This window comes from Phaenicophaeus curvirostris, chromosome 2 (assembly GCF_032191515.1).
Source record: "Phaenicophaeus curvirostris isolate KB17595 chromosome 2, BPBGC_Pcur_1.0, whole genome shotgun sequence".
Lineage (NCBI taxonomy): Eukaryota > Metazoa > Chordata > Aves > Cuculiformes > Cuculidae > Phaenicophaeus > Phaenicophaeus curvirostris.
In genome coordinates, this window is record NC_091393.1 from 106,693,042 (window position 1) to 106,720,093 (window position 27,052).

General features: G+C 49.9%; 4 protein-coding genes across 5 annotated transcripts in view; 1 reads left to right on the forward strand and 3 right to left on the reverse strand.

Moving 5' to 3' along the window:
- Positions 1-6,754, reverse strand: CNPY3 (canopy FGF signaling regulator 3). 2 transcript variants are annotated; one of them, XM_069850385.1, is made up of 7 exons: positions 6,643-6,754; positions 5,916-6,227; positions 1,379-1,502; positions 1,038-1,134; positions 533-655; positions 309-426; positions 1-228 (listed from the first exon to the last, which is right to left on the reverse strand). In XM_069850385.1, exons 1-7 carry the CDS (start codon positions 6,737-6,739, stop codon positions 29-31), a joined length of 1,071 nt encoding a protein of 356 aa, XP_069706486.1. In that variant the 5' UTR covers positions 6,740-6,754; the 3' UTR covers positions 1-28. The 2 variants fall into 2 exon arrangements, with proteins under 2 accessions (XP_069706486.1, XP_069706485.1); XM_069850384.1 differs by lacking the exons at positions 5,916-6,227; positions 6,643-6,754 and adding an exon at positions 3,090-3,231.
- The window catches only part of ENTPD6 (ectonucleoside triphosphate diphosphohydrolase 6), a 107,304-nt gene that overhangs the window by 79,635 nt on the left and 617 nt on the right, over positions 1-27,052 (reverse strand). The window lies entirely within an intron of this gene.
- PEX39 (peroxisomal biogenesis factor 39) lies at positions 6,728-9,090 on the forward strand. The gene is given in 3 exon segments (XM_069850388.1): positions 6,728-7,035; positions 7,710-7,764; positions 7,766-9,090. Coding segments are annotated over 3 exon segments (345 nt in total). The 5' UTR covers positions 6,728-6,769; the 3' UTR covers positions 7,790-9,090.
- On the reverse strand, positions 7,060-26,014 carry POLR1B (RNA polymerase I subunit B). The gene is made up of 15 exons (XM_069850333.1): positions 25,877-26,014; positions 25,591-25,758; positions 24,224-24,370; positions 23,080-23,212; positions 21,928-22,064; positions 19,861-20,084; positions 18,079-18,250; positions 16,942-17,113; positions 15,609-15,890; positions 14,539-14,672; positions 13,940-14,110; positions 13,158-13,314; positions 11,678-11,874; positions 11,079-11,332; positions 7,060-8,907 (listed from the first exon to the last, which is right to left on the reverse strand). The coding sequence occupies exons 1-15, from the start codon at positions 26,012-26,014 to the stop codon at positions 8,025-8,027; spliced, it is 3,369 nt and encodes a 1,122-aa protein (XP_069706434.1). The 3' UTR covers positions 7,060-8,024.

The window sequence follows — 27,052 nt, forward strand, 5'->3', positions numbered from 1 at the left end:
CTTTGGTTCCCGCCGGAGAGGCGGCCGCTTACAGCTCGTCGGCGGGGCTGTGCGCCAGGGGGGCCGCCTCCTGCACCCCGCTGTCCTCCAGGGCCTCGCCGGCGGCCGGGAGCGCGGCGGCGGCTCCCTCGCTCTCCTCCTTCCGTCCCTTCTTCTTCTTCTTGCTCTTCTTCTTCCCTACGCTCGCCAGGTCGCCCTTCTTGCCGGTCCACGTCTCCGCCAGGCAGCCTGCGGGGAGGAGAGGGGCAGGGGGGCACCGCGATGGGCCTCCCTGCTCTCCCCTTCCCACCGGACCAGCTACGACTTACTTGTGTCTTTCCCTTTCAGCACGTGTTCGGCGCAGAGAAACTGGGAGAGGTCCTCTGTCTGGTGGTGTCTGTACCAGTCCTCGATCACGTCTTCGTACTCCTCCACCAGCACGTCACACTGGTGCAGAGGGGAGAGCCCAGCTCCAGACACGAGCCAACAGAGCAGGACCGGCACCAGGTCCTGCCTCCAAGACCCTCTGTCCCAATCCCACCAACCCATGTACCTGCTTTTTGAGGTCGGCCACTTCAGCGGAGGTCTCATTCCACAGCTCGTAGGGGATGTCCATCACCACCTTGACGCCTTTGTGCACAAGGTTGTGCAGGGTCTCGAAGGTCTCTGACATTCCCTGGTGGAGAAGAGTGCTGCCCAATGAAGTGGTGTTCCTCCTGCTGGACTCCCGCTCTCCCCTCGCAGCGCCAGCCGCACAATGCAGGGATATCTGAGCCAGCCAATATCAGGGGCCTCGGGACATCAGCGTCACCAGGACAGAATTCAAGTAGCAAGGGGTCCGTCTCCCTCTGCAAACCCACTCTCAGAAACATCAGGAAGACATGAACCAGGCAAGGATGGAGACTTGCCCACCCCCCAAGGACAGATCCCACACCTGACGTGGGAGGCAGCACGGCCTCAGTTGCAGGGGATCCAGGGAATGGGAAGCACAAACCCCAGTTCAGTGCCCCGGTGGCACAGGGATGCGTGGGAGCCAGGGACTGGAGGACAGCCCTCACCTTTGCGAACCTGTTACTGCCACTTCTCTCCTTGTGCAGGTTGTAATCCAACAGCCGCTTGCAGATGTTCTCCGTCACCTCGATCAATCGGATGTCCCTGCACGGAGAGGAGGGCGGGCTTGGCACTGCTCCCCAGGGAGAGCCAGGGCACACGGAGCATCAGCCCAGCCAGTGCGATATGAAAATGCTCCGTGGCTCCTGGGCTGCCCCGTCCATGCCCACCCCTCTGCAAACCTGCTTCCAAAAATATCAGGAAGACACAGGCCAAGCAAGGGCTGGGGCTTGTCCACTCCCCCAGCAGCTACAGCCAGAGAAAACCCCTCCATCCCACTCCCACTTACGACTGTGTGTACTTGACGGCGGAGCCCTTTCCATCCAGGAAGCCGTACTTGGTGTCAATCACCTCCTTGGTCCTGCCGGTCTCCTCGAAAGCGGATTTCAGCTCTACAGCCACGTACTTGCACACTGCGGGAAGGAAAGCACAGGTGGATGAGGGGGTTTCACTGCTCCAATAGGCAGCGTGACGCAGCAGGAACAAACAGCAGGAGATGGGAGCACAGGAGCTACTGTGAGCAGCAAACATGCCCCAGCATCCAAAGAAACAACCGGGAATGGCTCAACCAATTCCACTGGAGCTCCCTTGAAGTAGGAACACCTGAATCCATGCTTTGGCGTAAGCGTATCCACACTGCCAGCTGCTGCAGGACAGCCAGGAAGGCAGACAGCCTCCGTTCTACCTGCAGGTTTCCTGCCAGCTCCACTCGGCAGCCACCAAAGCCTCCATGCCACAAGATGCATCCTTCCACTTGGAAGAGGATGGAATCTTTTCACAACGCAAGCCCTGGTGTGGCTCACAGTGCATTCCAGCTGACAACAGTTCCTCCAGCACACTGGAGACACGAGGAATATGTCAGAAACTGAGGAGCTGGGTGGCCAGACAAGATGCTGGTTACGGATTGTGCCACCGCTGCAGCAGAGGCCACAGCATCCAACACTTCTGTTAACACAGCTCATGTTGTCTTTTATAAGGCTTAAAAAAAATGGAAAAAAAAAAGCTTTATTTCTTCTGTCACAAAGAGTCTGACAGAGCTACAGAAACCAAAAGGAGAAGAGAAACATCTCAGGGATTTACAAATGGGAACATGAAGGGATGGGAGCCAGGCATGGTGCAGCCCTTCCTTGTGGAAGGCTGCTGGAAGGCTGAAGACAGCTTTGTCCTGTGCTGTGGCCTCCTGTTTGCTGGGAGGCACCTCTTCTTCAAGCTGCACTTTGTGAGAAGGACGAAGCCCCAGCAGGAACAATCTGACAGTGATGAGCCACCCACCGCATCTTCTCCCAGGCAATGGTGTGAGCGGAGAGGCGTGCTGCAGGCAGAAACAGAGCGAGGGAGCTGCTCTGGGGCTGCTGTGCATGTGCTCAGACGCCTCCGGCACCAGGGGCTGGAGCTGACTTCAACCATCTCCCGGGTGGGAGAACTCCGTCCTGCAGTGCCTCTGGACTTGAGGACGTCCCTCTCCACACCACAGCTGTAGCAGCGACCCCACAGATGCTGGGAGCGCTCACTGCTGGGTCTGGTTATCCAGATGCCAGCCCCAATTATTGCTGTGTGCGGACACAGGTTCCAAGCCTGCGCAGGGAGAGAAGCGGCGCACGGTCAGGACTCGCTGTGATGCTTCTCTGAGGTTACGCCGGTGCCACAGCCCAGCTCAGACATCACACAGCGTCTCCAGAGCCGCTTCCCCGGCAGAGAACGCTTTGCAGAGAGCTCCAGTTTCATTTCTTCTTTTTTTTCTCTTCGCTGCCAAGCTCCACGTGTCCCTGCACAGCAAAAAGACCGCGGCAGACAGCAAAGCTGGGGCACGGCCCGCGCCGGGGCGCTGCAAAGCTTTGGATGGCCGGTAAACCGCGGGCTGCCGAGGGAGGAGCAGAGGCCCCGGCCCCCCGAGCGCCAGACCCCGCGGGCAGCGACGGGCGCGGGGCTGCGGCCGCCGCCTCCGCGCCGCGAGCGCCCCCAGGCCGGGCCCAGGCGCCCCCCAACCCGTCCCCGCTTACCCTCGCACTTGCTGGGCAGCCGTACCCAGTCCGAGTCGTCGGCTCCCGCCGCCGCCGCCGCCAGCAGCAGCAGCGCCGCCGCCGCCGCCGCCGCCATGGCTCCAACTTCCGGGGCCGCGCTTCCGCCAGCGCCCCGCCCCGTAACCACGGCGACGGCCAACAGCAGCCGCGCGCGCGGGCCCATCAAAGCCCCGCCCACCCGCCCCTAACCAGCCAATCAGAGCGCTCGCCCCTCCCCGTTAGCCAATCATAGAGCGGGTCAGGATGGAAGGGTCCTCAAAGCCCATCCAGTTCCACCCCCCTGCCATGTGCAGGGACACCTCCCACTAGACCAGGCTGCCCAAGGCCCCATCCAACCTGGCCTTGAACACCTCCAGGGATGGGGCAGCCACAGCTTCCCTGGGCAACCTGTGCCAGGGCCTCACGACGCTCATTAGGAAGAGTTTTCTCCGTATGTCTAGTCAAACTCTGTCCCTCTCCAGTTCATACCCATTGCCCATTGTCCTGTCACCACAAGCCTTTATGAATAGTCCCAGCCCAGCTTTCCTGTAGCCCCTTTCAGGTACTGGAAGGTTCCTATAAGATTTCCTCAGAGCCTTCTCTTCTCCAGGCTGAACAATCCCAATTCTCAGCGCTTGTCCTCATAGGGAAGGTGCTCCAGCCCTCGGGTCATCCTTGTAGCCTCCTCTGGACCATTCCAACAGCTCCATATCCTTCTTATGCTGAGGATTCCACAACTGGACACAATACTCCAGATGAGATCTCACAGGAGAGGAATAGAGGGGCAGAATCACCTCCCTCGCCCTGCTGGCCACTTTTCTTTTGATGCAGACCCGGACAGGATTGGCCTTCTGGGCTGTGAGCGCACATTGCTGGGTCATGTCAAGCTTCTCATCACCCAGCACCCCCAAGTCCTTCTCTGCAGGGCAGCTCTCATTCACATCATCCCCTGTACTGAAATTGGAGATTGCCCCAACCCAGGTACAGGACCTTGCACTTGGTCTTGAACCTGATGTGGTTCTCACAGGCTCACTTCTCCAGCCTGTCCAGGTCCTTCTGGAATACATCCTGTCCTTCCAAGTGCTCATCCCCCCACACCAGCCAATCCAAGCACCTGGGGTTGGGGGGGGACTCACCTCATCGTCCCTCATGACCCCCCCACCCTTTCCTGCCCCAGGGAATCAGGGCTCCTGCCCTCACCGCCTGTTAATTTGAGTACTACACCCCTGAATAATTTGAGATCTCTCTCCTCCCTATGCACTCTGTAATTTGGGGTCTCCTCCCTACTCCCTGATTAATGTCCTCCCAAGGAATAACTCGGGGTGCCTTCAGGGTAATTGTGGTGCCCCTCCATACCCACTCAGAATTCAGGATCCTTTCCAACCTCTCAGGTAATTGGGGTTCCTTCCCCACCTCTGTGTAATTCCACGCCCCCCTTACTACCCCGGGATAATTCAAGGTCCCTTCCCAACCCTTGGATAAGTCGGGGTCCCTTCCTTCCCCCAGATAATTGGGGTCCTCTCTCTACATCCAGGTAATTGGCATTCCCTTCCCGGACTGCCAGGAAATTCAGGGTCCTTTCTACCCCCCTGGGTAGCTGTCCTCCCCCCATAATTCAGAGTCCCCTCCCTACTCCCTGGATAATTCAGGGTCTCCTCCTCACCATTAGATAATTGGGGATCTCCCCTCACTACCTCCAGACAAGTTGGGGTCCCTCTCCCTATACCTACTCCCATATAATTTGGGTCCCCCTCTTTAGCCCTGCATGATTCAGGGTTCCTCCCTCCCTACTCATGGATAATTCACGATTCTATCTTCCCCACCATGTAAGTCCTGGGCCCTGCCACCTACAAAAATGTGGCAACCCTGCAACCCCCCAGACCCATGGAAATTTTTCATGGAAAGGGTCATTGGACACTGGAACAGCTGCCCAGGGAGGAGATTGAGTCACCATCCCTGGAGGTGTTTAAAAGACAGGTGGATGAGGTGCTGAGGGGCATGGTTTAGTGGTTGATAGGAATGGTTAGACTAGATGGTCCTGGGGGTCTTTTCTAACCTAGTGATTCTGCCTTCCCCCCTCCAGCAGCCAGGGGTCTCTTCTTGCCCTTCCAGGATACTCCAGGCACCATCCACACCCCCAGGACTTACCCCTATTCCCCCAGCCTCTCAGCTCTGGGCCAGCAGGATGGTGGTGAGGAGCACATCAGAGAGTGTGACCTTCAGCAGCACGAGGCGGGTGGCCACCAGCAGGGCTGTGGAGGCGTGGGCTCGTGGCACTGTGACAGACAGGACAGGGTGACACCTACCACAGGTACCCCACTATCCCCACATCCACTCCAGGCCTGCCATGGGTACAGGCCAGGAGGAACATCCTCAGGACTTGAAGCTCATCTGGCTCCCTAGGGCCCATTGTGGGCTTTTGTCCCCCTCATGTGTCCACAGGATCCTCATGTCACCTTCACGTGGTCCTCACCCTCCCTCTCTTGCCCACCGGGATGGAGCCGCATCCCCTCTTCCCACCCCCTGCCACGCCATGGGGACCCACACCAACCACCACAGGACTCCAGCTGGGTCCATACCAGGGCTTCCTCCCTGGCCACTGCAATTCCCACCATGGCAGGACCTGGAGACTCACCGGCCGCGCTGCTGGGACACAGCTCTACAGCCTCCTCCTTGCCTGTGGGATGAGAGCACAGCTGGGGAGGTGGCGTGGCCAATGCCAGGTGTGCAGCAGGGCTGGCCGCAAACCCCTTCCTGCGCTGGCACGTTGGGGTGGTGGCAACGCCAGCCCCATCCTCGGGAGCACGGGTAGCAGTGAGGCCGTACCGGTGACGCGGATGGGGCTGGAGCTGTGGGATGGAGAGGTCCTATTGGGCCCCACATGGCAGGCGAGATCCCCCTCGGCCAGGGGGTCTTCGGGAAGCAGGGAGACGGTGCAGATGGTGCCGCCATCCTCCTGGGAAGCCCCATAGGCAAAAGACTGCAGGGCAGTGCCGTTCCCACCGGAGATCCAGACAGCATGGTCGTAGCTGGGGGCCAGGTCGCTCACGACGCAGACCACCAGCTGCCGGCGCTGCCCGGCCACCACCATGCTCAGCGGTGGGGCCAGGGTGGGCAGTGGTTCAGCAGCCCTGCCAGCTGGAGGGGGACAGCAGTCAGGGGCAGTGTCCCCCATGCACCATGGTGAAGTTCAGCCTTCCCTCCCGCCCGTAGGGCTCCCTGCTCTCATCCCTCTGGGAATACTCATGGGGAAGGAGTGGGAGCGGTGCGGCAGCCAGCAACACCCACAGCACATCCATAGCTGCTGCGGAAGCAGCTCCTGACGCCCATCACCTGGCATCGCAGGGGCTCCTGCTTCCCCCACAGCCATGAGTCCCTGGACTCATCCTTCCAGGAACACTCGCAGCACAGCTGCCAGCAGCACCCAGGGCACATCCACGGCTGCCAAGAGCTCAGCTCCCAACTGATGCCCATCACCTAGAGTTACAGTGGCTCCCGCCTTCCCTCCGGCCCGCAGGGCTGTCCCGAGCCTCTTCCCTCTGGGAATACTCACAGGGCAGGAGCGGGAGCAGCGCAGCGGCCAGCAGCACCCACGGCACATCCATGGCTGCTGAGGGCTCAGCTCCCAACTGACGCCCATCACCTAGCATCGCGGCGGCTCCCCCTCAGCTTTTCCCACAATGGTACCGCCCTTCCCCACGCTGGTGGTACGGCCCTTCCCGCTCCGCCCTCCCAGTAGCACCGCCATGGAGCCACCGCCATCCGCCATGGAGCCACCGCCATCCGCTTCCTTCGTGGAGGTTCTGCGGCTGGTGCAGAGTGGGCAGCAGCCGCCGGGCGTGCGGAACCCCCAGGCCTCGCCCACTGGGGACAGCCCCACCGCTTCCCGGCTCCCGCCGCCCACCAAGCCCTGGGAGAGCCGCTCCCGGCAGCCCCCGGCACCCCAGCATGACTCCAAAGACAACGGGAGTAGAAACATACAAAAGAACTCTTAACAAGAGGCGTAAGGCTGCCGAACGGGTACTCCCAGCTTCCCTGGCCGCGGCTGGGAGTGGGGAACAGGGCTGGCATCCTCCGGGATGGGGGACGGCAACCTCTGGGAGTGGGGCTGGCATCCTCTAGGATCGGGGCAGCTGCTGCTGCAGGGGCTGGGCTTGTTTGCATTGACATGGACACGGCAAGCTCCCATCCCGTAGTGTCCATGCTTTACAGCGCCGCACGAAGGCTGAGATCCAGGGTTGGATCCAGGCTGGAAAGTCCTCTGCTTGCTTCCTCTTCAGCCACACAGAAACACACCAGGGAAAATCCCACCGTGGTGCCATACGGAGACAGGCACTGGGCTCGGCAACACCAAATACTCCCAGGATGGGCCTGGCTTGGCCACCTCGGTCTCTTGCGGTGAAGGGGCTTCCTGCCGCAGAACTCTCTGCCTCCTTCTTCTTCACGAGTTTCAAGGCAAATGCATTGAAATAAAACAAAACATGTCCAATCACTTTAGGACATACCCATCATTAAGGCATACATTTTGCAAGGATTTTTCTTCAAAAAAACCAAAATTTCTCTTTTTCATCATTTCCAGCATTCACTTCATGCTGTTTTATAACCTCTTTATCTTTGCAGCTGCAGCCAGCGCTTGGAGAACAGGGAACCCTCACTGCTCTCAACCGAGTAGCCTGGGTGGGAGCAGCGACATTGCTTGATTTCCATGTCACATCTCGATAGCCACTGATCCTTTAGGAGGTGCAAACAAACTTCAACAGAGATGCATTTCCTCACCGTACAGCTCGGCAACCGCCCCATCTCAATACAAACATCAAATTAATCTTGCAAATGCTTGAAGAACCTGAGAACTGACTGAATGCTTGGAATTCACAGAGACAGAGGACAGACGCTTCCTCTCTCCCCCCAGCAGCCTCGCCGCACCTGCAGACAGAGCTACTCCACCTTGAGCTTTGTTTTTATGTTCATGGCCGCCAGCTCCGCCACAAAGTAGCGGAAGACATGGGGCACAGGGACAACCTCAATGGTGTCCACCTCACTGCAGACTGAGCAGGAGTACCTCCTGCTGCTCGTCACAGAAGAGGAATGCGGAGGTTTCTCCAGCACAGGAGAGGTCATGCTGCCGCAGCTCAAGCAGACGTAAGCTACGGAGCCATCCGAGCAGTTGAACAGGCGGTCTTGCAGCAAAAAAGACGTGCCGTGTGCCAGCAAGGCGTCACGCTCCATCTCGCCAAAGCGAATCCCACCTTCCACATTTCTCCCCTTGACAGGCTGGTTGGTGACAGCATCTCGAGGCCCCGTTGTCCTCACCTGGAACTTGTCGGAGACCATGTGGCGCAGGCGCTGGTAGTACACGACTCCCACAAAGATCTCCGCCTCCAGCTCCAGGCCGCTGATGCCACTGTACATCTTCTCCGTCCCGAAGTAGTTATAACCTGCGCTCACTAACGTCTCCCCGAAGTATTTCAGAGCGGAGTTCTTCTCTGTGAAGGTGAAGGGAGTGGCATCGTAGGAGACGCCGTGCAGTGCCGCCGACTTCCCTGCCATGCTCTCAATTAACATCCCGATGGTCATACGGGAGGGGAAGCCATGGGGGTTGAAGAGGATGTCTGGTACCATCCCGTTCTCTGTGAACGGCATATCCTCAACTGGCCAGAGCTGGCTCAGGATACCTTTCTGGCCATGACGGCTGGCAAATTTGTCTCCGACAGTTGGATTTCGGGGAACCCTCACAGTGATGCAAGCCTTCTTGAACCTTCCACTGCCACGGTCATTGCTGCATAACTTGACGTTGTCTATGATGCCGACTTCTTTATTCCTGTGTAGGGGGAAAAACAACCATGCCAAAAGTGTCAGATGTGCTCATAAGTATTAGCTAGGAAAGGGAAACAGGAAAAAAAAATTAAACCCTTTGTAAGTCTCACAAAATGCCTTGGGACAGCTGGGGAACACCACCACCCTTGGAAAGAACTATTCAGTAGCAAGGGAAATTGGACTGCATGAGGGCATGGAAGCAACACACGCTGTCACACAACTGCCATTCATTTGCTTCTGCTAAAACTAGAAGCACAGCTGTGATTTCAGGGGATCAGGTAATGCACCAGCCATGACTTAAAATAAAGATCATTTAAACCTGGTTCATCTGTACCCCACTTTATCCAACATACTGTGTCCCAGTGCCATTTGTTTTGTGTTATGGCAGCAGTCCTGCTCCCTACCCCTGATAAATTCACTCCATCTCAGTGGGAAACCCAAACAAAGAATTGGTTCCATGTAAAGCAGAAAGGAAAGTTCAGAGGAGAAAGGAATGCATGGTGTGAGCTGAGAGAGCCTGGCCAACAAGTGCCCTGTCCTGGGGTGTGCTGCTTCTCCTGAGCAAGCCTCAGCCTGATGTCCCATGCGCTAGGTGCCAGCTGCAGCCTTAACTTTTTACAGCACTTTCAGCTGAAACTCTGCTTGTTTTGGAGACTACAGCTATGGAATAAATACATTTTGTCCCATGCTAAGAAAAGGTTACTTTCCTTTTTCTCCCCTGATGTCCTAACGAATGCAGTGTTTGCAGAAGGCCTGTACATAAGTTTATCTTGTTTCAAAGCCATTATCACACTATGTCCAAATGCAACCAGGCTACATGCCACAAAAAAAAAAACAAAAAAAAACCACAGTAAAACTGTGCTTTATAAGCCTTTTCTTCTGTTCTCCCTCTCTTCTAAGGCATGCACAAGACCTATCTGTTTACGCAGCCTTAGGACTCCAGGCAGAACTCCTTCAGGGTCCTGGGTCTCTGGGGCAAACTGGGAGCAGAAGCTGGTGCTGATTGCTGGGAACCCCATCTCTATGTAGGAACCTAAATAATTATCCAATCTGGCTCAAGAATGAACAAAAGCTGAATGGTACAGAAGTAAACCAGCTCTCTGGATAAGGAACATGAACTACGGCTGGGCTGGCATGAGAGAGCTGGGGAGCAGGAACACAGGGTGCGAGAGCTGAAGAGGGATCTAGAAGTACAAGGACAAGACTGGACTTACAGATCCCCACAGCCACATGCTGCTTCTCTTAGCCCTGCTCTGCAGCCAGGATAACTGATCCTACCAGTCCACGGCAGCTCCCCAGTGCAGCTACGGCACCATCTGTTATAGGTAAATGATATCTTTCCCAGTAACACCAGTTACTGTGCTACCCAAGTACTTCTCAGACTAATTCACCTTCACAATGTGAATGATTATGCAGCATTGTCCTCACTCTAGTAATGCTGCAGAGACACATGTAAGGCCTGAAGTTGTACAGACAACTGGGAGTACAAGATGCATTTAAATACATCAGTTTTGGTCAATGTTTTTGTTTCCCTTTCTTGAAAGATTTAAGAGGATTTTAATGGAAGCCTTGGTAGCCATAGTCTTACAAATATAGTTCAAAAGTCTTATAAAACTTATCCCCGAAATATTCCAAGGGGAGGGAGGACGGTAATTGATGAATTTTAATATTCTAGCAGTTTGGAAGTTGCAATGTTAATAAAAATGCTCTTTGAAAAATACTCCTGTAACAACTCTGCTTAAAAGGTTTTCGGGCAAATCTCTGGGACCAGGCACTTTGGTTTGGTTTTCTGTTTGGTGCTTCTTCAAGTTTTTAGACAGAAATCCTTAAGTGAGTCAATTAACAAAAAGTGACAGAAAACATGTGTGGGGGACAGGAACAACCCTTGGGAGACAGTTAAACATTTCTGCAAGCTCTTTCTTTTTACCAGCCTGAGATTCTCCTCCCCCAAGATCTGGCTCTGCAGCCCACACTGGCTTAGAGAAAAGCCCTGACACACGCATGGTAGTCACCTACAACAGGAACTCCACACTCTCCTTTTCAAGACATGGACACTATCATGTGGGGAGAAGAGGGAAAACCAGGAGGAATAGGTACCACAGCTCATCAGGGCCAGCAGCTCTCAGACTGCTCACCACCAGCTTTGCACAGCCGGGAGGGCTGAGCTCTACTTACTTATAGTACACAGTGAAGGTCTCCCCTGTGCTGAGGTTCATGAAGCTGTAGAAGGGGTCCCCAGGCTGCAGGATAGAGCCAACAAAAGGCAGTCCGTCGGCATCCAGCTTCTCCGTAACGTTGGGGTCACCAGATCTGACGCCAAATACTAAATTATCACCTGCCTTGCTGGCTTTAAGGGAAAGGTCAATGCTCTCCATCTTGATTACGCTTCCATAGGCAAACCCTCTCTGCCAAGAGGATTTGTTAACAATCTAAAAAGAAGAAACAAAGGCCTAACAAGTGAAATACTCGCCAATAACTTCAACAAAGAAGGCATTTCCATTGCAATCTAATGCTTGTTTTTAACATTGCCTTCCTAAATAAAGCCTCCCAGCAAGTCACCATTCCCAAAGGCCTAAACCTTCTGCAACTCCAGTGTTTTTCAATGCTGGAAGCCCACTGCCTTGCACAAGGGAGCTCTGCTCTACTGTCAGTACCTCCAGCATTACCTGTGGTAACAACGCTCCACTGCTGTGCTCCTGTGTACCACCCTAATTCCCAGTCCCCAACAACAAATTCCTTTACAGAACAGCAGATTCCTCCTTTTGGCAGCTTACCATTGCATCTTCCATGTCATAGCCGCTGTAGGAGATGACAGCCACAATCGAATTGGTGCCGACTGGATAGCTGTCCATACCATAATAGTCATACATGCTGGGCCGCACCAGAGGGGTCTGAGGAGTGTGAAGGTGGTACAGCTTGTTATCTGAGCGGTCCTTGTAGTTATAGACTGGAAAGCCCATGGTTTGCTTTCCTATAAAGAAAGAAAAAAAAAAGTTGGATTTATTCAGGATCAATTAGGAGCTAATCAATGTTTCATCCTCCATGCATGTCATTAAGAATGAAGGTGGAAATATTTATAATGTAAAGGGATTACCACTCTTAAAACCCTTCACATTTAATAATTGTCCTAAGTCCAGCTGTAACAGTTTCTATGAACCACAACTCTCAATTCCTTTCATAGCATTTCATAAGGACTATTTGCAATTTTGTGCCTTTTCTGTAATTTCAAAACCTCTGATAAGGCTGCTGTGGTTCAGGGTTTTTGTTTTGGTTTGGTTTTGTTTGTTTTGGTGTTTTTGTCTCCCCAGAGTTTCCCATTCTGAGGCACACCTTACACGTTTCCAGGACAAAGAGTGTTTGCTTCTATAGTATAAATATACTGGCAAGGAACATCGCATTGACACTTCTAGTAAAGTATGGAGAAGTGGTCATGTTTTAAGGTCATCTGACAATTACTGGCATGTAATATGCTAGTGATGCTACCGAAGTAATGAGCCCTGCTCTCTGTAAGTCCCTACTCGCACCCTGTCTCTTGTGTGTCACTTGTGCCTCAGCAGATCAAAATCCTATGACATACCCTACCCCAACTGGTTCCAGACAACCAAATACATCAGCTTAAATAGCTAGCATAAAATAAAACCTCTGTCCTGTTGCTGCAGTATCTTGCGACAGATGCCTAACAAGTGTCCTCTCAGCAGCTGCAGAGCCAAAACTGCAGTTGCCAACTGAACACAGGTGGCAAGGAAACCTCACACTAACACTGCAGAGCACCGACTGCAGTCAGCAGCAGGTTAACCTCTGTCGATTGTGGGGAGTGTGGGCAGCGCAGCTGTCAGACACCACGACCTCTCTACAGCTGGTGCAGCCCCCATCGTTGCTTGTCTGAGTGAGCAGCAACACCAAATTAAGGTAAAAACCAAACAGAATTTAGTATGGGTTTAAGGAGGGCTACAGAGTGCAACGACCTAGAACTGCCCATTGGAGGACAGCCAGTCTGATAAAAAGGGCTTCTTTGTCATGATAAAAAGGGCTGTTAATCAACCTCAAAGCCAAAACAAAGGCTGGGAAGAGCTTGGAATGGCTTGGGTTGGAAGGGACTTTAAAGATCATCCACTTCCAAAAGCCCTGCCAGACACCTCCCACTGGATCATGCTGCTTATCCAACCTGGCCTTGAACACCTAGAACAGACACATCAGATTTTTTCCCCTTTCCCTTCCCCAGGGACCTGCAGCATTAGGTCCCACGACACATACCCATCTGGCACTGATACATGTTTCGTGGACTTTGGTTGTGGTCGGAGAAGGGGATGAGGTTGGCCACGACACTTAGAATGCTGTGAGGGAAGAGCTCCTGGTGAGTGGTCGTTCCGGGCACCACCTCCGACTCTAGTGAGGCCACATTCATGAAGACCTGCAAGCATCAAATTGGACAGAGCTCATTTGCTTCCTTCTTCTAAAGCAAAGAAAGCAAAACAAAGCTGCCTCCAATGCTTTTTTATCCATTTCAGTTTTACTTGTGGTTGTTGTCTGTACCTTAGTGTATCAGCAGGCAAGAAAACTACCAAACAGCTTCAAAGTACCTACCAAAACCACAGACCAACTACAAGAAAAGTAAGCCTGGAAAAAAAAAACCCTGCAGTAACACCTTTTCCTTCCTGTCTTCCATTTTAATCGTTCCAAATGGACAAAATCCTTGAATATCCACTGCTTAGCTGCCTGCAGGCAATTTGGAGAATGTGACGTAACAAAGGATAAAAGAGTACACACAAGACAGCAATCCCTCACCTCAAAATCCTCACTAATACTGAGACCAGATTTTGATATCTCAAAGTGATCCCTACAGTCCCTCTAAGACATTTACCAGAAACCAACCAGCAGAAGATGAGAAAACCCTTTGTCGCCTATTCCAGCTCTTCACACAAACTCCCTGTGTCCCACCCTCAGCTCCTTCCACAAATGTTTTCCAAAACATCATTTTTTATGCCAGCTACCTCTGCAACAGGCAGTGTCTTATAAAGGAAATTTGTAACCCCCACCTGTTCCAGGGTACCGATCCATTCATTCCTTCCATAGAACAAGTTTCTGACAGGCCGCACCATCCGACAAGGGGTAGTGAAAATGAACAGCCCAGGATACAGACTGGCTTTTCCTGTCATTGGGATAAGGACCACTTCTGCCCGTGCGGGAAATCTCTTCTCTTGTGTTATCTGTTGTTGCAAAGAAACACCAATTTAGAAACACAAACCAACACCGGTTTAGTTAAGCTACATCCAACAGGCTTCACAATGAAAATGCCAACCACAGGTGTAGCTACTAAAAAAAATGGTGAAGAAAAGGTTTTAGAACTACTTCTGGAAAAATCTCCACCAAAAAAAAGGACAGAATATGCCTATCTTACCCTTTTCAAGAAAAGAAGTTCTAAAAATGATGACTTCATAAACCAACAGACCAAACATACGGATATAAACAAGAAAAACAGAAAAGCCCACTCCAACACACTAATATAGCCAAAGATAACTTACTGGGTCAGATTAAAAAAAAATTGAATGGAGGTTTAAGAAAAAAAAAGTTCAAACATTTTCTGATCACTTTATATTTAGGATATTCAGTTTAGAAACATTTTAGACCAGACAACCTTGAAACGGCGAAGGGTGTCTGCAATCTCAGGAGCCAGCTCCTGCTCTACCCAGCCCACCACAGAGCCATCCAGGATAACTCGGTAACACTCCGTGTAAGGCTTGCTTGGAGTTGCATTGATGGGAGTGACACCTGTGAAGAGGAGGTTGGTAGAAGAACAGCCAGAAAAACAAACAAAACACAGAAGTTATTTCTCCAGGAAGACTCAATCCACACCAAGAAGTTTTCCGAGACATCAAAGAACTCAAACCTACAGGGCAAAGCCGTTAATTACTTAACAGAAAATATAAAACATGCACAACTAAGTACGCTATTCCCCTCCACACTTTTCTGATTGAAATAAGGATTCCCATAACTGTGGTAATCACAACTGAGCTGTGGTTTAATTCAAGTCACAAACAGCATTATAAAATCATTGTTTGGTCCAGTTTCTTAGCGTTTGTACTGTGCAACCCCTTGTGCTAAGTAAACATCTTAGCTTTACAGAACACAGCCGAGAGACATTCACATTGAACTTTACACTCTCCAAAAGGCTGATGCATCTGTATCAGCAATGTGCTCCTTTCCACTAGGCAGAAGCACAGTATACACAGGTTTAACTTGCAGAATCATAGAATGGCTCAGGTTGGAAGGGACCTTAAAGGTCATCCAGCTTCAACCCCTCTGCTATTGGGCAGGGACACCTTCCACGCATCAGGTTGCTCAAAGCCTCATCCAACCTTGTCTTGAACACCTCCAGGGATGGGGCATCCTTGACTTCCCTAGGCAACCCTTGCCAGAGCCTCACCACACACACAGGAAAACATTTCTTCCTAATATTTCATCTAAATCTCTTTCAGCTTAAAACCATTCCCCCTTGTCCTATCTCTGCACTCCCTGATAAAGAGCTCCTCCCCAGCTTTCGGGGAGCCCCCTTTAAGTGCTGATGGCTGCTAACTTGATTTAACCTTTTCAAGCTAATAGTATACAGTGACCGTATCTACAGAACCCTTCCCAGATATGGGTTTGCTGAGTAGAAAGATAAATAGGAAGACTGCTTCATTAAATGATCAAGCCAGTAAAACATACCGAGGGAACATAACAAAGGTGGAATGTCTGTCACGGGCACCATCTCTGTCACTATTTCACACAAAGCTGTCATGTGGTTCATGAGACCGCAGGGTTCTCCATCTGGGGTGTCCACAGGGCACAGGAACCCCCAGGATTCGGGCAGCAGCTTGCGGACAGTTGTAGTTCTCATCTGGGAAAACGCTGCTCCTCTGTGTATGCAGCGGAAGTGGGAAAGGTAGCGAACAAAATTCAGCTTGTCTCCCACCACACACAGACCACTGTCCTGTAACATGCCCAGGCCTTGGGAACAAAATTGAGATTTATGTCAGGACATCATCCAGCTTCAGCAAAAAAAGTATGATGTTACAAGGAGGTTTGTTGTTTTTCAGTGACAAGCCCTAAAGATGCTCACTTGGGATACCAACAACAGAGGGCAGATGTGCTGTTGTCTGTGTGCAGGCAACTCGGGGACCTGTACGAGGCCCAGAGACTTAAAATTCCAAGCTATTGCTTAAAATCCATCTCCTTTCAGAAACACGCAGAAGTCATTCCTGGTGAAGTGACTTAAGAATTTGCAAGTGGTACTTTTTACTGAAATTCTGTGGCCTTCTGTAGTCTCATTTCATTTTCCAGTGTGTGCCCCGCTACACCATCGTAGAACAGAATAGAATCAGAATGGTTTGGGTTGGAAGGGACCTTAAGGATCATCCAGTTCCAACCCCCGTGCCCTGGGCAGGGACACCTCCCACTGCATCAGGCTGCTCAAAATCTCATCCAGCCTGGCCTTGAACACCTCCAGCGATGGGGCACCCAGGACTTCTCTGGGCAACCTGGGCCAGTGCTTCACCATCCTCGCAGGAAAATATTTCTTCCTAATATTTCATCTAAATCTCCCCTCTTTGAGTTTAAACATCACATCAGACACTTCAGGGAAGCACCAAGTAGGTATGAATTACACATTAGTGAAGCAATGTCTCTCTATTGAAGCTCACAGGACCAACAGAGCAATCCTGACAAACAAATGCCTCTTCTTCATCTTAAATTCCACCTTCTAAGAAGAAATAACCTTTGGGAAAGCAAACCAAAATATGGTGGTTGTTGTGGACAATACTAAATTTAGTTTCAATTATTTAATAGCTAACTTGTCCTATACCGTGCATAGAATCTATGCTTAAGGAGAAACCTTGCCTTTTAAGCTCAACTATCCCTTTTCTAAACCACTTTTACTGATTCCATTACAGCGTACAATGTCTGCATAAAAGCAGTTGTTTTCAGTTAAAAGCTCATTTTCATATTGTTTCTCATTCTGTTTATCAGAGGGGAAAAGGGCTTCTGAAGCCTGAAGATTTACCAGTTTTAGATCGCAGGTTTCCTGTTGCAAGAAAATATTCAAATGGCTTGGTTAAGTCTGTTGTTAAGCCGAATGCCTTCACCAAGTTGTCTGTGTTTATGCTTATATCAGCCTTTTCCATTCTTTTCTCCAAAACAAACTTCACAGATTGCAACCAGCTTTCAAGCCTTTCCTACAGTTGAAAAGCGAGAGACTTAAATTCTGAACAGGAAAATAAAAGGCTCAGATTAGAACTCCACATCATTTGCTACAGAAATCCTCCAAAATCAGCAGGATGGACAACTAAGCGAACTGAGAGTTTTCCAGCCACATTTCCCACACTGACTTCATTTTATCAAAATGCTGACGGTATCACGCCAACACAGACCTGCAAGGAAAATACTCATCCAGCAGCTTAGTAATCATTTCCACCCAGCCCAGCAATGAGTCTGGCAAAGCACAGTAACAGAACTTCATAAAAAACAAACAAAACCTAAAGCACAACCTGTACCCATCATCGGACCATAATAACTCCTCCATGATTAACATGCTAGATACAGTGATGAAATAAAACCATATTACTAAAGGCACTGAAACCACTTAAGTAGCAGAGAGGTTTTAGCAGTCTTTCACAGAAGACCCAAGCTTCTGAACAGGAATACTTTCCTCCTGGCACATTATGCCTAGGTCAGAAGCATGCTACCAACTTCCTGATCCGTAAAGGAATTTAAGGATGGAAGAGCGATGACAACATCAAGAATCAACACTATTTGGAAGATGGGGTGAGCGCAGTAATTTCCTTGGCTTTTTGCCATGTGAAACACCAAGAACACCACAAGGCAAATTTTTACCACTCCCACATCAACTGATAAAACAGAAGGATACTTCCTCAGACTCCCACGCTGAATGGGGCACTTTCATCTGCTCTGGAAGGCTATGAAACTTTTGTACAGGCTTATTTAGTACATTATGCTGAGACCGCCAAACCTTCAACTACACTGCCTGGTTACACTACATCCAGCACTCTCAGCCTTCACAGCTTATCCAGACTTCCCTCTCTTCAGTCTGGCTCTTGCAATTCTCCTGTCCCCACAGACGCTGTGGGGTCTGGACTGGACGATGGTTACATTCACAGACTTAAACCCCTGAAGCCCTTACCTTTAAGAACATAAGGAACAGCTGTCCTGGAGTAAGCACTTCCTGATTCATCAGACTGTCAGGATTATCCTCCATGCACTCCCCTTTGGCAAACGCATACAGCTTCTGGGTCATCATACAAAGCAGGTAGAACTTTTCGGTTCTGTTTGTCAGGTGTATGCAGATACACTTGCTGGAGGAAGAGAAAGGAGAAGAGAGGACAACTAACACTGTCTTTTCATGCTGGCTGTTCAAGTTTCTCCTAAATAATAGCAAATCAGGGTTTTTTTGTTAGAAAGTCTAACAATGTACAAGCTTTTAAAGTTGCCCTTAGAATTATATGAAATAATAATGAAAAAGAAACAGAGATGGAGCTGAAAAATTATTAATTTGTCTTTTTAAGGGGCTGGTTTCATTAAGGATACACCTGGTTGATCAGATGAAGTGAACCTTGTGAAACACTTAACACAGTCAGATGTCGTAAGCACACAGTTTATGTTAACATGCACCCCACCTCAAATCTGAGCTGGAAATCAGCAGCAAACCATGAAACATTTCTGTTAACACTAGGAGGGTTCTGCCACAGAAAGTCCAAATCTCCATTGCTAAATCCGAAATCCCATGTGTGAAAAATTGTGGGCTGAACAACACCGTAGCACAAGCAGAAAGGAAAAACACAGCTAATTCCAACCAAAGAGATTGATTGCTTGCCAAGACACCTGACTTCACTTGCTTTCCAAGGCCCAAGTGCCATAGTCTTCCATCAGCACTCAAGGACCTTTTGAGATTTCTACTTCCCCTCTACATTCCCTCTATTGAAGCCTTTACAGCTTCACTGCAAAGCAAGACAAAACTCCAAGGACAGGTTCTGTCCAGAGAAGTTACAGTTCCAGCACATCCCAACTAAAATTTTCACTACTCCTCTTCTTCTATCTCTTCATCGGAGGCAAATGAGGTGTACAGCACGTACCAGAGTGAAAAAAAAAACCAACAAACCAACCACCAGAATATTCAGAAATAGGAAAATCAGAGTCATTCCAGGTTTCTTGAAATTATCCATTCATATTTCTCAGTACAAAGCTCCGTGCTTCCAAATGGTCTATGGACTTCTAAAAGGCCCTCTAAAGCACCTATAAATCACCTGTGTCTCCAGCAACCCAGCCATCCTATATTTACAAGGGCTCAAGGACTTGGACATCCCTAACGATTCTCTTCATGAGCTAAAAAAAACTCTCAAAGAGCAAACACTTACTTTACCAGAAAAAGAAATTTAGTTGAATGCCTGTCACAATGACAGTCCCAAAGCCAACTCTTCCACTCCTTTCTAATTCCATGGATGAAGGAAGATTGTAAAGTGCCTGATTTCTACCATTTTAAAAGATAAATGTAATACCTATCACAGCTGCTGACAACTGTATGAGACTGATAAATGCCACAAATTGCAATATTTCTGTTCAACAAATAAAGCTTCGAGCAGTCACAGACCTAGTTTTAACCTTCTCTTCCTTAGTCTGTAGTATTTATGTTTTTCATCAAACACATCAGAAAATCACATCTAAATAACAGCCAATACCCTCTCCTGAAACCATTCTGGGGATAGTTGCGTCAATCCATTAAAATGCACTTTTCTGAACACCACAAATACAGATTATCATCATATCCTGGAGTCTCATAAAAAACTGGCTGCTGGCTATTGTTTCATCAATGTGAAAACTATAACAAAATCTGATGTAGTCTTAAATCTGCCTACAATTTCAATATAATTACACTAAATCACACACTCCTACATGCATAGATATGTACCTCAAAATGAAATCCGCAGCCTGTTCATTGCTGTACCACTCAGGAAGGTTAAGTTTCACTCTGAAGCTCTTTCCCAGATATTCGAGGACGTTTTGCTGTGTAAAACAACCTGCATCCACCACTGCTCTCAGCATCTCAGTAACGCAGTTCACATAAAAGGTGTCACTTTCTTTTCCTTTGACCAGCTCTTGAAAGATCTGGTAGTCTGGGAAATCAACCAATGCCTGAAAGACAGAAGTGTATCAGATCAGAAAAACAAAGTCATAGCAACATCTATCCACAAAATACAGCAGCAGAACTAGGGTGTCCCACTGATTCAGGTTTTCAGTCCCTTGGAAATACCCTTCCACCATGCAAACTGAAAAATACTGCGGGGCTGAGGTGCTTAGAGAGTAATGCAGGGGATATATATACCCTGATGATGACCATAAGTACTCTCAATTCAATGAGACCCTTGGAAAAAAGTAAACCTGCACTCTTTAAATTAACAAGCTTCTTTTGTTTAGGTAAGATTTCCTAATATCTTTACAGAATGAGCTCACTTAGAAACATAAATTTAATTCACCATTGTCTCAAGATGCTACTGATTCTCATGCAAAGCAAAAGGCAATTTAGCCTTTTGACAAAGGCTATTAGAACAAATTCATGTTAGTTTCAGCACTTCATATAATAAAGCTCATACTTAAATCATACATCCTTAGCTCCTGGTGTTACAATGGTTTCCTACTTGTTTCCTTACTAAGAAAATACGTCGTCCCCCAATGACTTCTGTATTTACCGACAAAAGTGCCTGATCTTTAAGTAAATTGTTTGTTCATTACATTTAAGAAGGCTTCAAAAAGTTCAGGAAAAAATTAAGGCTGCACGAAAAAGACACTAAGCCAGTTTTCTTGATGAAAGGGGACAATGTAAGCTCAGTTTTGCTGCTTAGTAATCATGATACACACAATTTGGAAGCAGCCAGAGGACACGTGGCTTCTTGTCCAGCACATGCTGCCTCTTGTCCATCACAGGAGAGCACCGGGATGATTACACAGCAAGAAGAAACCAGAATTACAGCCAGAACAGCAGTGCAGTAGGGTGGCAGCAGGAGCCGTCTGCTGCAGTGGGACCTGGACGGGCCAGAGTAAACCAGTACGGAACTGAGCTTGACTGATGCAGGGTGGGTGCAAATCCACACAGAGTGACTACTTATGGAAGAAATCGAACATCAGACAATGCAGCCTGCTTATCCCGAGGTCTCACAGCTACCAGGTCAGTATAATTCATTTGCGTATTAAAGCAACGGGTAATCAGCTAATTTTGGTAACTACTTTTGCTGAAATAAAAGTGGAAGAAAAAGTGAAATAAATTGTGCAACAGCAATGTGAATACAGCAGGCTGAAAGAAGAAGGTGCAAATTTCACTGACACTGATTCACATCGTGCTTCTATCACTTAAGCATCACAGGCCTCTTGCATACAGCTCTGCTAACAGAGAAAGCACACATGTAGAGGGGAATTTAAAAGGTCTTGGCTCAGGTAAATCTTTTGCCTGCTATCCAAAGAACAGTTTACATCCATCAAATATGCTCAAACAGACCCTTTCCAATCTTCATTGTTTCTGCTTCCGATTCGAAACAGCATTTTCTTTTTCTTCTTAAGGAAACGAAGCCAGTTCACCAGTTTGCTTCTAGATGGGACAATCTGCCTTTAACAATTAATGTTGTTCATTCCTTGAACGCTGAGCTGTCATTCTGTTTTAGAAAGATTCCTGAGATCTTTCACAGTAGGTGGCAAACTCTTACACCCCTCCAAGAGCTACTCATCCACATTAATTGTTAGCAAAAATCCAAGAAACCCTTGTGCAGCTCTCTCCCCCCCTCCTGACCCTGCGCACACTTCTCTGCTTCAGCCAAGAGTTATGTTACAGGCATAGGCTGGGTCTGGACTGCAGGTCTTCGGCTAACATAAGAAGGAAAGACTGAAAATACTCAGTACGGAACTACCTTCTTCTCACTTAAATCAAAATGCTTCCCAAAACTTCTGTATTTATTCAACATAGAAAGCACAAGCATTAGTTGTTTACCTTCAGAGCAAACCCCAAGGGAAGGAAGAACAGCTCTTTCTGGAAAATGAAATTCAGCATGACACAACCGTTTTCCAAGTAGTGCAGGTTCATATTTATCGCAGTGTGCTCGTCCTTAACGCAGTGCATCACTACTCCTGTGAAAATGAACCCAGGCAAAGACCAGTGTCAGCTATACAAACCAATCGGCCGCATCGCTGTGATGAGTCTGAGGACCATTTGGTCTGAGTAGGTGCCAGACAATTAATGAGAGAAACCTCGGTACTTCATGGCTGAGAGCATGAGGCAGATCACTAGTTTCAGCACCAGTCTCCCATCTCAAATAAATACAGCAGCTCAATTCCACTCTTAGTGGACAAATGCCTCGGGATGGGGATGGCCAGCATGCTTGCTGAGAGGCTTGGAAGATGCATAAAGTGTTTAGGAAATGGAAAGCTCCGATCCTATCTGTAATCTTAGGCTGTAAGATACAGCAAAACACAAGTGCTCCTTCTAATGGCACCCTGGGTCAAATTTTCACATCTCTGTGTTTAGGTGGTGCCGCTGAAGCACTATTGCCTGGACCTGTCCCACTGCAGGACAAAGAAAGATGCAACAAATGGGAGTGTTTAATCTGGCACTATCTCAAAATTAATTCAGGTGGAATTACAGCGTGTACTCAACACCAGGGCCCAGTCAAATCAGCAGCTGGTAACACCTCCTTTTAAAACTGTCCTTTTTCTGGTTTAATCCAATTCCGAACTTGTTTTACTGAGTATACTTGACACAGGTATGGGACAGCCAAGAATCTAGCTGATCTGCCTCATGTAAATTAACTCTTTCATTTCACAGTATGCATAAACAAATTAAATGAAACAAATTTAGCAGTTTACGAGTTCTGCTAAAGACAGGGGGCTTGTTCCACCTTCCACGTACTGCAAGTCCTGGAATACAATCTCCTCGCTCAGCATGCGCAGCTCAGACAGCTCTCACAGAGCAAGCACCTGCACTGTTATGCCAGCGTTGACACTATATTTTCACAGATAGTAAAAACTATAAAGGTTACACAAGAGCTACAACAAAACAAACTACCAAAAGCCAGCTATAGATGGTCACTGCTACTTGTCCTCAAGTGGTTACCAGCAGGATGTTGCAGAAAACTGTTCAGCTTACCATACTCCGTGAAACCAGGGCCTCTGTTTTTCCACTTGTGTCTTGTCATTGCAAGAGGGAAATTTCGCCGGGGCATAATCAGCATCCTAATAACTTTTTCTAAGCCATTAATAATAAAGTAGCCTCCCATTTCCTGGCAGAAAAAGATAAATAATTTTAATGTGCTTAGAAATTCATAACCCAGAATTTTAAGTAAAAGACAAAAATGCCTGTATTGCACAGTAAAAGCAAACACTGAATGTTTGAACTATGGAACACCTAGCAAGACAGATGTTTCAGCAGCATGTGTGGAAAGGCTGCATTCCCTGCCAGTGACTATCAAGTCTAAATGTAGTGCACAGTGTAAGGAAAGGGATTCTACAACTTAAAGGAAGGGAGAAAAAAAACCCACAAAAAACCCTGTGTGATCAACTGAAAAGTTTTAAAGAGCTGACATGAACTCTTTTTCTTTAATAATTATTCTGAAGTTGCTCACAGCCCCATCCAACCTGGGCCTTGAACCCCTTGAGAGATGGAGTAGCCATGATTTCTCTGGGCAACCTGTGCCAGCACGTCATCATCCTCACAGGAAAACATTTCTTCCTAAGATCTCACCTAAATCTCCCCTCTTTCACCTTAAAACTGTTCCCCCATGTCCTGTCCCTGCACCGCCTGATAAAGAGCCCCTCCCCAGCTTTCCTGTATTTTATTCTGTAGTTTGCTCACTCTTTTGTAAGCACAAAATACAGCACTAAATAATTCCGTATGCAGTTCTCCACAGCTGACATGCTACTAGGGAGACAAGGAAAAGCTGCAGATGACAACCGAGAAAGAAAATATCTCTTTCAATGCCCGTTCTCCAAATCTTTGCCTCCACAGACACAGGCCACTCATAGATCCATGACCTCATTTGCCAGTTAGCACTTGGGAAGTCAAATATTGGAACTACAGGTATCAACACCAAAAAGACCCCTGTATTCAAAGATAGCTGTGACCAGACATTTTTCAAGATGCTGTATGGAACCACCATAAATAGGATACATTCAGAGAAAATAACAAGTCAAACTTGAGACAAAATATAAATGCTCACGTCCTGTAAAAAGAAGCTGGCCTGATACTGCTCATGTAAAACACAGATTTTCCTGACCCACAAAATCTCTGTTACCTCTTCCTCTTCATGGTGCTGCATGAGCTCCTGTGGGGAAAGGTTATAGAGGTTGCACAACTTGGACTTCACCATGATTGGAATGTACCCCAGGGGCTGTTTAATCGTCTCTTGTGGCATGCCATTCAGTGACCAGCTGATGTCAGCCTGAAACAACAAAATGCAAACAGCAAGGAAATGAAATTGGACTTTTAATCTTCACTGCACAGTTAATATGATCACAATCTGTTTAACAGACTTCTATCTTTGTAAAATGGTAATCCTAGAATGGGTTGAGTTGGAAGGAACCCACTGCATCAGGTTGCTCAAAGCCTCATCCAACCTGGCCCTGAACACCGACTATCTGGTGGGACTATCTGGTGGGACTACCTGGCCCATCGCAGCGGGGTTGGAAACGGATGTTCTTTAAGGTCCCTTTCAACCCAAACTATTCTATGGTTCTATGACTTCTCTGGGCAACCTGTGCCAGTGCCTCACCATCCTCCCAGTGCAGAACTTCTTCTAGAATCCGATCTCCCCACTTCCAGCTCCCCTCTAACCTCTATTTTTCTCTATTCCCAAACTCCCTTCTTTCAGTTTAAAACCATTCCCCCCCCAACTCCTGCACTCCCTGATCAGCAGCCCCTCTATAACCACTCCTGTCCCTGCACTCCCTGATCAGAATCCCCTCTAGAATCATTCCCCCTCGTCCTATCCCAGCGCTTCCTGATCAAAAGCCTCTATATAACCATTCCTCTCCATCCCTGCACTCCTTGAGCAGAACCCCCTATAAAACCATTCCCTCATCCTATCCCTTCACTCCCCGATGAGAAACCCCTCTAAAACTATTCCCCCTTGTCCTATCCCTGCACTGCATGATCAGAATTCCCTCTAGAACCATTCCCCCTTGTCCTATTCCTACACTCCCTTATCAGAATCCCCTCTATAACCATTCCTCCTCACCCTATCCCCACACTCTCTGCTCACAATTCCCTCTATAGCCATTCCCCCCGCCCACCCCGCTCACAATTCCCTCTATAGCCATTCCCCATACGCCATCCCCCGCACTCCCTGCTCAGAATTCTCTCTATAACCAACCCCCCTCACCCTATCCCAGCACTCCCTGCTCAGGATTCCCTCTATATCCACTCCCCCTGCCCTCCCCGCTCAGAATCCCCTCTGAAACCATTCCCCCTTGCCCTACCTGCTCAGAATCCCCTCTCTATCCATTCCCCCTTGCCCTCCCTGCTCAGAATCCCCTCTGGAACCATTCCCCCCTGCCCTCCCCGCTCAGATTCCCCTCTGGACTCATTCCCCCTGCCCTCTCCCCGCACTCCCCTCTCAGCATCCCCTCTCTATCCATCCCCCCGCTCCCCGCGGCCGCTCACGCCGATCCTGCCGCGGTAGGAGCCCCGCGCCCCGCGGCACTCGGCGGGGAAGACTCTTCGCTCGCGGCAGACGGCGCCGGCCGGCACGGCGGGGGGGGCGATGCAGACGCCGGTCACCGCCAGCGACACGCGGTTCTCCTTCAGCGACAGCTCCAGCGGCGACAGATCCTGCGGAGAGGACGCACCGGTTGGCAGGGAGGGAGGGAGGGAGGGAGAGAGAGAGGGAGGGAGAGAGAGAGGCACCGGCCCCGCGCCCCGGCCGGCTCCCATCCCTTCCCCCTGAGACCTGCACGGCGCGGTAGACGCCCTCGCTGACGGCGTAGTTGAAGGAGTCGATGTGGGCGGCGGGCAGGCGGCGGCGGGCGGCGCTGAGGCGCGGCGGTGCGGGGCGCAGCCGGTGCGGGGCCTCGCCGGGACCCGCCATCTCCGCGGCGCGCGCACGGCCGGCGCGGGGCGGGGGTCACGTGGCGGCCACGTGGTCGCGGGGAAAATCACGTGGTCATGGGGATCACCTGGCTGGAAGGGGGGGGGGGGGGGGCGTGGTAGAGCCAGGCCGGGTCCGGCCCCACCCCCGCTATGTGCATCCGGGTCCTCAGAGCCCCGACCAGCCCGGCCTTGAACGCCTCCAGGGCCGGGGGAGCCTCAGCTTCCCGGGGCAGCGTGTGCCAGTGCCTCGCTGCCCTCAGAGTGAAGAATTTCCTCCTTAGGTCCAGTCTAAATCTGTCCTTTCCAGTTTATACCCATTGCCTCTAGTCCTATCGCTACGTTCCTGTGTAAAAAGTCCCTCCCCAGCTTTCCTGTAGCGCTTTCAGGACTGGGAGGCTGCTCTAAGTTCTCCCCAGAGCCTTCTGTTCTTCAGACTGGACAACCCCAACTCGCTCAGCTTTGTTCTCGTACTGCAGGTGCTCCAGCCCTCTGATCATCCTTGTAGCCCCCTCTGGACCCGTTCTAACAGCTCCATATCCTCATGTTGAGGATTCCAGAACTGGACACAATATTCCAGATGAGGTCTCACAAGGGAGGAGTAGAGGGGCAGAATCACCTCCCTCATCCTGCTGGCCACGCTTCTTTCATAGGCCTCCTCTGGACCCTTTCCAATAGTTCCATATCCTTCTTGCGCTGAATGTCTGGAGTTGGAAGGGGCCCACAAAGACCATGGAGTGCAGCTTCTGTCCCTCCACAGGACAACTCCAACATTCACACTGTGTGCCTGAGGGCTTTGTCCAAATGCTTCTGGATTATTGTTAGGCTCAAGCTCAGGTGCCCTCCAGCCCTGCCTGCATGCACTGGCATGAGAGCAGCCAGGGGCACCAGCTGGAGCGTGGCAGGCTGTGTGCTCCACCACCCTTGCTGCAGCAGGTGGCTTGGAGGGCTGCCCTAGCGGCCGTGGCCCCCCAGCTGTCTTCCCCTGTCCCCAGCCCCCATATAGTACCCTACAGCACCCTCCAGCTGTGTCCCGCCC

Bases quoted from the DNA above. Each gene is read 5' to 3' on its own strand.
- POLR1B (XM_069850333.1), bottom strand. From the start codon at position 26,014: ATGGCGGGTCCCGGCGAGGCCCCGCACCGGCTGCGCCCCGCACCGCCG. The intron at 24,371-25,590 runs GTGAGCGGCCGC...TTGTTGTTTCAG, and splicing joins CCTACCGCGGCAGGATCGGC to GCTGACATCAGCTGGTCACT. The intron at 14,673-15,608 runs GTATGTTTTACT...TCCTCTTCACAG, and splicing joins ACCTTTGTTATGTTCCCTCG to GTGTCACTCCCATCAATGCA.
- CNPY3 (XM_069850385.1), bottom strand. From the start codon at position 6,739: ATGCTAGGTGATGGGCGTCAGTTGGGAGCTGAGCCCTCAGCAGCCATG. The intron at 1,135-1,378 runs GTAAGTGGGAGT...CTCTCCGTGCAG, and splicing joins GCCGTCAAGTACACACAGTC to GGACATCCGATTGATCGAGG. The intron at 229-308 runs GTAAGTCGTAGC...TCCTCCCCGCAG, and splicing joins GCTGAAAGGGAAAGACACAA to GCTGCCTGGCGGAGACGTGG.